General features: G+C 66.0%; 1 protein-coding gene across 1 annotated transcript; it reads left to right on the forward strand.

Annotated features, from left to right (window-relative positions):
• The first annotated feature begins 3 nt into the window (after positions 1-3).
• NPR1 (natriuretic peptide receptor 1) lies at positions 4-8,278 on the forward strand. The gene is made up of 21 exons (XM_054396946.1): positions 4-685; positions 1,787-1,986; positions 2,148-2,261; positions 2,560-2,695; positions 3,026-3,117; positions 3,200-3,335; positions 3,418-3,502; positions 3,604-3,724; positions 3,803-3,877; positions 4,207-4,284; positions 4,380-4,484; positions 4,818-4,889; positions 5,207-5,366; positions 5,458-5,613; positions 5,694-5,862; positions 5,945-6,091; positions 6,587-6,779; positions 7,040-7,214; positions 7,452-7,550; positions 7,699-7,790; positions 7,973-8,278. The coding sequence occupies exons 1-21, from the start codon at positions 4-6 to the stop codon at positions 8,033-8,035; spliced, it is 3,150 nt and encodes a 1,049-aa protein (XP_054252921.1). The 3' UTR covers positions 8,036-8,278.
• Positions 8,279-9,342: the final 1,064 nt, after the last annotated feature.

A 9,342-nucleotide genomic window follows, 5' to 3' on the forward strand; every position in this document is an offset into this window, starting at 1 on the left:
GCGATGCTGGCGGTGCTGGCCGTGCTCTGCGGCGCGGTGACGGTGGCGGCGACAACCGGGACGACCGCCTTGACTCTTGCGGTGGTATTGCCCGAACGTAACCTCACCTACCCGTGGGCTTGGCCACGCGTGGGGCCGGCGGTGCGGCTGGCAGTCGCTGCCGTTAACGCCCGGCCCGATCTGTTACCTGGCTTCACCCTGCGCTGGGTTTTCGGGAGCAGCGAGGACCGGCACGGGGTCTGCTCCGAAATGGCCGCGCCGCTGGCCGCCGTTGACCTGCGGCTCGCTCATCACCCTGCCGCCTTCCTGGGACCCGGCTGCGTCTACACGGCGGCACCGGTCGCCCGGTTCACCACCCACTGGCGACTTCCACTGGTGACGGCGGGCGCCGAAGCCCACGGCTTCGACGACAAGCAGGAGCAGTTCGGGCTGACCACCCGCGCCGGCCCCAGCCACCGCAAACTGGGCGAGCTGGGCGTGCAGCTGCACCGCCGCTTCAACTGGACGCGCCGGGCACTGCTGGTGTACTGGGACGAGAAGGTGGACGACCGCCCCTGCTTCTTCGCCGCCGAGGGGCTCTACGTCCAGCTGCCCACCCTGCGCAACCTCACCGTCATGGACGTCGTGTTCCGCGACGGCGGCAACTTCTCCTTCATCATCCAGGAGATCAAGCAGAAGGGGCGCAGTGAGTGGTGCTGGGGGGACACGCACGGGTGGGGGGGTGTCTGGCCGGTTACCGGCACGGCGAGAGGGGACGGAGCGATGGGAGCAGGGTGCCGGCAGGGATGAGCTTGGTGGTTCTCCATGGAGCGGTTCTCCGTGGCGCTGAGTGGCGGTGCCCAGCCCCACGCGGGTGTGCCCGGTTCTGCCCGCGTGGTCACGGCAGCACGGCTGGGAAAGGTTGGGAACAGCTCTACACAGCTCCACGCGGGTGAGCACAGCTGTGCCCGGCTGTGAGTGGCAGTGCCCGGGAGTGCTCAGGTCCGTGCCCGGGTGTTGATGGCAGCACTTGGGTGAATGCAGTCGTGCCTGGGTGTGGGTGGCAGTACCCGAGTGTTGGGACAGTAGTCAGGTGTGCAGGTCTGTGCCCGAGTGTTCCTGGCAGCACAGGTCTGTGCCTGGGTGTTGGTGGCAGCACGCAGGTGACCACAGCTGTGCCAGATCCACACACTCCTTTGCTGACCCCCTGCACCCCCACCCCGTGTCGTGCCCACCAGGAGCAGCTGAGCATGGCTGCCTGCCCTGCTCCCCTCCACCCCAGGCTGCCTCTGTCACCATGCGGGGTGGCACCGGGGAAGCGGGTGCCAGCAGGGCTGGCACTGGGTGGGTGGCATCCGGCCTGTCGCCAGCCTCACCATCTTGCTGCTCAGCCTTGGCAGGTGCTATTTTGGGGTCCTGGCGGGTGCCAGGGCTGTGCCTCTGTAATGAGCATCACCCTGGGGTTGCGCTGGCACCATGACCCTGTGTCAAGGGGACCATGGAAATGGGGCAGGCGGCACCCACCAGGAATCAATCTTTGCTGCGATCTGGGCCACAGGGAGGAGGAAACAGAGTCGGGAAAACAGGAAACCTCGGCCTGGCGCCCGCAGCAAAGGGCACAGACGGGCAGGGCACAGGGCTGGGGCAGGCAGGCAGTGGGGTCCAGGGTCTCCTGCTCCCGAAGTTCCTTCTGGCATGAGCCACCACGCGACCCTCCTGCGTCGCAGGTTAACTGGGGGTGCTGGGTTGGGGTCTTGGGGTGCCCTGGGGATGGGTCTGTTCTCAGGTGCCATCTCTCCCCGGGCAGTTGTCTACGTGTGCTGTGCCCCGGAGACGCTGCGGGAACTGATGCTGCAGGCAGGGCGCGAGGGACTGACCCGTGGGGACTTCGCCTTCTTCTACATCGACATCTTCGGGGCCAGCCTGCAGGGCAGCCACTTCCCCGAGCCCCAGCGGCCCTGGAAGCGAGGGGACCGCCATGATGCCAGTGCCCGGCAAGCCTTCGAGGTGAGCCCTGGGCACCCACCTCGTACGTGTGGCCACAGGCACCCACCACATGCATGTTCATGCTCATGGGCACCCACCCCCCCATCATGGGGAGCAGGCAGAGTCCCTGTCCCCAGGGGGGTCCAGTTGGCTCCACTGCCAGCCACTCTCCCCCACCCCAGGCTGTCACCATCATCACCTACAAGGAGCCTGAGAACCCTGAGTACCGACCCTTCCTGGCACGGCTGAAGGAGGAGGCACTCACCCACTTCAACTTCTCCATGAAGGATGGCTTGGTGAGACACAGGGCATGGAACTGGTGGGGCACAGGAGGGAGCTGGGGCTGCTGGGGGACAGGAGGTGGAGCAGGGGACAAGAGCATGTGGGATGGAGCTGGAGCTGCTGGGGGATACAAAAGCTGGGGACACGGAATGGAGCTGGAGCTGCTGGAGCTCATGGAGTGGAGCTGGGGCAAGGGGACACAGCCTGGAGCCAGAGCTGCTGGGGATGAGGAGCTGCAGGATGGCCTGGAGCTGCTGGAGGTGAGGGACCCCTGGCTGCACCCCATCCCTGAGCCCTCTCTGTGGCCCCCAGATGAATTTCATCGCGGCTGCCTTCCATGATGGGGTCCTGCTCTACGCCCAGGCTGTCAACGAGACGCTGGAGCAGGGAGGCTCTGCCACCAACGCCTCGGCCGTCACGCGCCAGATGTGGAACCGAACCTTCTACGGTCAGCTCCAGCCTGCCCCTGCCCTGCCCCTGCCCCTGCCCTGCCCCTGCCCCTGTCTCTGCCCCTGCCCGTCTCTGCCCCTGCCCCTGTCTCTGCCCCTGCCCCTGTCTCTGCCCCTGCCCCTGCCCTGCCCCTGCCCCTGTCTCTGCCCCTGCCCTTGCCTCTGTTTCTGCCCCTGCTCCTGTTCCTGTCCGTGTCCCCAGCCCCACAGGATGCTGCCTGCCAGGTGCCCACCTGCCCGTCTCCCAGGATGTTGGTTTGGGATCCAAGCCTCCACCCATGGGCTGGGGTCCTTGGTGTCCCCTCCAGACCTCCACCATCTGTCCCCAGGTGTCACTGGCTTCCTGAAGATCGACGAGAATGGGGACCGGGAGAGCGACTACTCCCTCTGGGACATGGACCCCACCCAGGGGGACTTCCAGGTGAGCTCTACCGTGGGGGCACCTGGACCCGTGGGGTGGCCAGGGCTCTCTTCCCACCCATTTCTGATCTGCTTCCTCCAAGATTGTGGCCAATTACAATGGCACCACCAAGAAGATCCAGATGGTGCCAGGCCGTGAGATCCACTGGCCAGGGAATGTGGTACCCTCTGACGTCCCCCCCTGTGGCTTCGAAAACAGCGACCCTCTGTGCCACAAAGGTGAGTGGTGCCAGTGGGGACACGACGTGGGACCTCCACCCTGGGCACCCACCAGCCCCTCACCACCCTCCTCTCTGTGCAGCCAGCCTGTCCCCCCTGGAGGTCCTGTCCCTCGTGGTCAGCCTGTTCCTCCTGGCCATCACCATCGCCTCCTTCTTCATCTACAGGTGGGGTGCTGGGGTCGGGGAGGGTGACCCTGAGGCTGTGCTGCTGTCCCCAGAGGTGGGGGGACACAGGCTGGGGGTCTCACCCTGCCCTCCCGGCGCAGGAAGCTGCAGCTGGAGAAGGAGCTGGCGGCCGAGCTGTGGCGTGTCCGCTGGGAGGATGTGCAGATGAGCACCTTGGAGAAGCACCTCCGGAGTGCTGGCAGCAAACTCACCCTGTCCCTGGTGAGCACCCACCCTGCCCCCAGCCCTGCTGCCTGGCAGGGACCAGGGACCAGCCTCACTCCATGTCCCTTCCCCCAGAGGGGCTCCAACTATGGCTCACTGATGACCACAGAGGGGCAGTTCCAGGTCTATGCCAAGACTGCGTATTACAAGGTAGAGGGGAGCAGTGCTGGGCATCCACCACCCACCAGGCTTCACAGGGCCTAGCAACCCATGGCAGGGCTTCCTGGAGCCCAGCACCTGGCACTGGGGCTTCATGGAGCCCATCAACCTACATCAGGGCTCCAGGGTGCCCCTCACCCAGTGCTGGGTCTGTGTTGTGACTATCAACCTGAGGCTGGGGCTTTACAGGGCCTCTTGACCCACCTCAGGGCTTCATAGAGCCCATCACATAACATCAGGGCTGCGTAGTGCCCATCACCCAGTGTTGGGGCTTCACCCAGCATCACGCTGCTGGGCACCATCACCCTGTGTCTCCCCAGGGCAACCTGGTGGCCGTGAAGCACCTCAGCCGCAAGCGAATCGAGCTGACTCGCAAGGTCCTGTTCGAGCTGAAGCATGTAGGTGCTGGCCTGGTGCTGGGCAGGGGGATGGGGGTGCCCGGGGTGAGGTGGGGCACAGCTTGAGCCTGGGTCCCTGGGCTGCTCCACTTCAGATGCGGGACGTCCAAAATGAACACCTGACTCGCTTCATCGGGGCCTGCACCGACCCCCCCAACATCTGCATCCTGACCGAGTACTGCCCGCGGGGGAGCCTGCAGGTACTGAGCTGCAGCTTCTTCCTCCAGTGCTGGGGCTTCATGGTGCCCAGCACCCACCAGCAGGGCTTCATGGTACCCATCACCCAGTGCTGGGGCTTCATGGTGCTCATCACCCAGCCACAGGGCTTCATGGTGCTCATCACCCAGTGCTGGGGCTTCATGGTGCTCATCACCCAGCCACAGGGCTTCATGGTGCCCATCACCCAGTGCTGAGGCTGCTCAGAGCTGCTCTGCTGGTGGCCAGGGTGGCAGGGCAGTGGCTGCAGCAGGCAGGGGGATGCTGTACCCCATCCTGGCACCCTCCATGGTGATGAGCCATCCCTGTGTGCCCAGGACATCTTGGAGAACGAGAGCATCACGCTGGACTGGATGTTTCGCTACTCCCTCACCCACGACATCGTCAAGGTATGAGCTGCCTCCCACTAGGCACCCAGGTCCCGTGGGGCTCCCCCATGCCCAGTGTGGGTGAACAACTCAACCAGGTCATAAAATCACAGCATGGCTCAGGTTGGAAGGGACCTCAGAGCTCATCTCCTCCAACCCTGCCATGCCCAGGGACACCTCTCAGCTGGACTCAGCTGCTCAAGGCCTTGAACACCCCCAGGCAGGAGGCATCCACAGCCTCTCTGGGCAGCCTGTGCCAGAGCCTCCCCACCCTGGCACTGAAGAACTTCTTCCCAAGATCCAGTCTAACCCTGCTCCACCTGCTCCCCCCCCGGCAGGGGATGCAGTTCCTGCACAACGGCGTCATCGTGTCCCACGGCAACCTCAAGTCCTCCAACTGCGTGGTCGACAGCCGCTTCGTGCTGAAGATCACCGACTATGGGCTGGAGAGCTTCCGCCTGGCCCCCGAGGGCGACGACTCCCACGCACTCTTCGCCAGTGAGCAGCACCCTGCCCGTGCCCAGCCCCACCGGGAGATGGCCCTGCCGGGGCCGCTGCCTGGCCTGAGCCCCTCCTCGGTGCCGCGCAGAGAAGCTGTGGACGGCGCCGGAGCTGCTGCGGATGGAGTCGCCGCCGGCCCGCGGCACGCAGAAGGGAGACGTCTACAGCTTCGGCATCATCCTGCAGGAGATCGCCCTGCGCAGCGGCGTCTTCTACCTGGAGGGCATGGACCTGAGCCCCAAGGGTGAGCGGAAGGGCTGAGCTGATGGTGCCAGGGGGCTGCGGAGGGTGGTCGGCCCCTCTGACGGGCGCTCGGCTCCGCAGAGATCATCGAGCGGGTGAAGGGTGGGGAGCGCCCCAGCTTCCGCCCCTCGGCCAACGTCGGCGTCCACATGGAGGAGCTGGGGCAGCTGATGCAGCACTGCTGGGCAGAGGACGTCCTGGAGCGCCCTGACTTCAACCAGATCAAGGTCCAGCTCCGCAAGTTCAACAGGTACCTCCCCCTCTCGCAAGCCCGCGGGTGAGGGGTGACCCCAGGAGGGGTCCCTGGGTGGGTGCTCACCCCCTGCCCGCAGGGAGAGCAGCAGCAACATCCTGGACAACCTCCTGTCGCGCATGGAGCAGTATGCCAACAACCTGGAGGAGCTGGTGGAGGAGCGGACCCAGGCCTACCTGGAGGAGAAGCGCAAGGCTGAGGCTCTGCTCTACCAGATCCTGCCCCAGTGAGCACTGAAAGGGAACCTCTGGGTGCCCTGACACTGCTGGGGACCCCCAGGCATCACACAAGCATGCCCTGCCTGACCCAGGCATGGGTCCTCTGTGGGTGCCCTGCATGGCTTGGGTTGCTCGAAGGAGCTGGGGACACCAAGGTCCTCTGCATGACTTGGGGCTGAGGACCTCCCAGGCTGCTGCATGGTTCAGGCGGCTGAAGAGTCCAGGGAGCCCAAGGACCACCCCTCTTGATGTGGTTTGGGGCTAGGAGTACATGAAAGAATGGAGACATCAAAGACCCTCTGTGGTGGCTCTTTGGGACTTGGGGTACCTAAAGGAGCCAGGGATGACCCCAGACCCCCATCATAGCTCAGGGTTGGGTGTCCTCAGAGGGCGGGAGACCCCCAGGACCTCCTGGTATAACTGGAAGCTGGGGACACCATGGCCCTGGGGAGGGGTGAGGGGAGCTTTGTCCATCCCCCTCACCCAGCCCCTGCACCCCCCAGCTCGGTGGCAGAGCAGCTGAAGAGGGGGGAGACAGTGCAGGCCGAGGCCTTCGACAGCGTCACCATTTACTTCAGCGACATCGTTGGCTTCACCGCCCTGTCGGCACAGAGCACTCCCATGCAGGTGGTGACGCTGCTCAACGACCTCTACACCTGCTTCGATGCCATCATCGACAACTTCGACGTCTACAAGGTGAGCACAGCAGGGACACAGGGGCAGACATGGGCATGGATAGACACAGGGACATGGGCATGGATGGACACAGGGACATGGGCATGCAGGGACACACACAGACACGGGTGGACACGTGGACGCACACGGAAACATGGTCCTGGATGGACACGTAGCCATGGACGAACACACGGACACAGGTGCACCGTGGGTCATGCTGGGCACCCTGGAGCCAGCGTCCTGGCACCCCTGGCGTGTTCCTACCAGTACCCTCCCCACAGGTGGAGACCATCGGGGACGCCTACATGGTGGTGTCAGGGCTGCCGGTGCGCAATGGGAAGCTACACGCCAGGGAGGTCGCTCGCATGGCCCTGGCGCTGCTGGACGCCGTCCGCTCCTTCCGCATCCGCCACCGCCCGCAGCAGCAGCTCAAGCTGCGCATCGGCATCCACACGGGTGGGTGGGGAGGGGGCATGGTCCACAGGGGGCAGTGGGGAGGGGCATGGCATCCACAGGGGGCAGTGGGGAGGGGACACATGGCACTCACATGGCCAGGGCACCCAGTGCTTCTGTAGACCCCAGGGACAGGGGAGGGGACACCAGCACGCAGAGGGACACTGGGAGCCCCCAGCAAGGGGGCCTGGGTCGGGACTTGTGGCCCTCAGGGCTGGGGGCTCTCTGGGTGTCCTACAGGACCTGTCTGCGCCGGCGTCGTGGGTCTCAAGATGCCAAGGTACTGCCTCTTCGGGGACACAGTGAACACAGCCTCGCGCATGGAGTCCCACGGGGAAGGTGAGGGCGGGCCAGGCACCCAGGGTTGCTGCTGGGACTGGGACTTGACACCCACGGGTGCCATCTGGGCTGGGTTGGACACCCATGGGTGCTGTTGGGACTGCACACCCATGGGTGCCATCTGGGCTGGGCTGGACACTTCCCGCAGCACTGAAGATCCACATCTCAGCGGTGACCAAGGCTGTGCTGGAGGAGTTTGGCTGCTTCGAGCTGGAGCTGCGAGGTGATGTGGAGATGAAGGTGAGGCACCAGACACCCCCCCCCCCTGCCCTGAGCAACCCCCTCCATGGCTGCCCCATTGGGGACCACTCACCTTTGCACCTCTGCGTCCCCCTCCCCTGCACCCCACCCATGGGACGAGTCTTCGTATGTGCCCCAAACCCTGGGGCAGTGCCCCCCTAACGCCCCCCTTTTCTCCCCAGGGCAAGGGCAAGCTCAGGACTTACTGGTTGCTGGGGGAGCGTGGAAGCAGCACCCGGGGCTGACCCCTGACAGTCTCCAGCAGTACCCAGGACCCCCGGGGCTATTCCGGGTGCCACCGCCAAGGGCTGCCCCCCAACCCCAGACCGAGGCTGACTGTGAAGGGGGGCACCAGCAGCAGACGGGCAGGATGTGCCCCTCCCTGACCCGCATCAAGCTGAACCCCGACTCCTCCCGGGGTGGGGCACACACCCCGAGGATGATCCTGGTGGAGGAGCGAGGCCGAGGCCGGGGAGGGGGGACGCGGGGTGGAGTGGACACCCCCCGGCGCCGGGGGAAGGTCACGAGAGCTCTAATTTTTGTAATAAACCCGAACGTGTGCACTCGGCGCGCACCTCTGTGCAGTCCCCTGCGCCCCCCTCCTCGGGCCGTCGGGGCAGTGGGTGGCCTTGAGGGGCGGGGGGCATGGGAGGGTCTCTCCCCTAAGCGGCAACAACGGCCAAAAAACGGGAGTGGGGGCTTGGGGGTGGGGGAGCGGAGCTTTGTAGGAAAGGGGCACCCCGGGGAGGTCTGCAGGGCTGGAGGAACCGGGAGGGGGTGCCAGAGCGGGGGAGGTGAGGGGCGGTTCCGGTGGTGCACAACCTGGGCGAGGGGAGACTCGACCGGGGACCAGGAGACCCCCGGGTGCCCAACCATGCATGTCCCGGGGGGGGGTGGGGGGGTGGGGGGGTGGGGTCCCGGCCGTGCCAGTCTCGAGGGAGGTCTGCGAGGTCCTGACAGTGCCATGGCTCGGGAGATCCTGAGGACGTCCAAAGGGTTCTGGGGAGGTCCCGGACGTGCCACGTTCCGGGGACGGGGGCACAAAATTCCCGGGGGCTGCCGGGAAGGCTCGGGCGGGTGCCGGCGGTGCACGTCCCGGGGCTGGCCCGAGGGGTCTGGGGGGTCCCAGCCGTGCACGTCCCGGAAGGGTCTCAGGGAGTTCCGGGGGATCCCGGCCGCGCGCGGATCCCAGCGCGCGGGGGGCGGAGCGTCCACACTGGTAGGCCCCACCCTCTTCCCCCTATTGGTCTAACAGCACGCAGCGGCCCCTCCCCTCTAGCCGCGCTGTCACTCCGAGCCTCATCTCTGTCGTCATTGGTCGAAATGCGAGAGGGGCGGTCACTTCCGGCGGCTGGCTGCTTCCTCTTCCCGCCGGGCCCTCCCGTCCCTCTTCCAGTGACTTCCGGTCGCGGCGCTGGGCGGGGGGTGTGGAGTCGCCGCTGCTCCCCTCCCCCCGGCACCGAGACCCCCGCCACGCCCCGGCGGAGCCCCCCCTACTCCTGGCGGCAGCCGCTGCGCCGGCCCCGACCTGTCCCGCACCGCGCAGGGGGAC

This window comes from Indicator indicator, chromosome 40 (genome assembly GCF_027791375.1).
Source record: "Indicator indicator isolate 239-I01 chromosome 40, UM_Iind_1.1, whole genome shotgun sequence".
NCBI lineage: Eukaryota > Metazoa > Chordata > Aves > Piciformes > Indicatoridae > Indicator > Indicator indicator.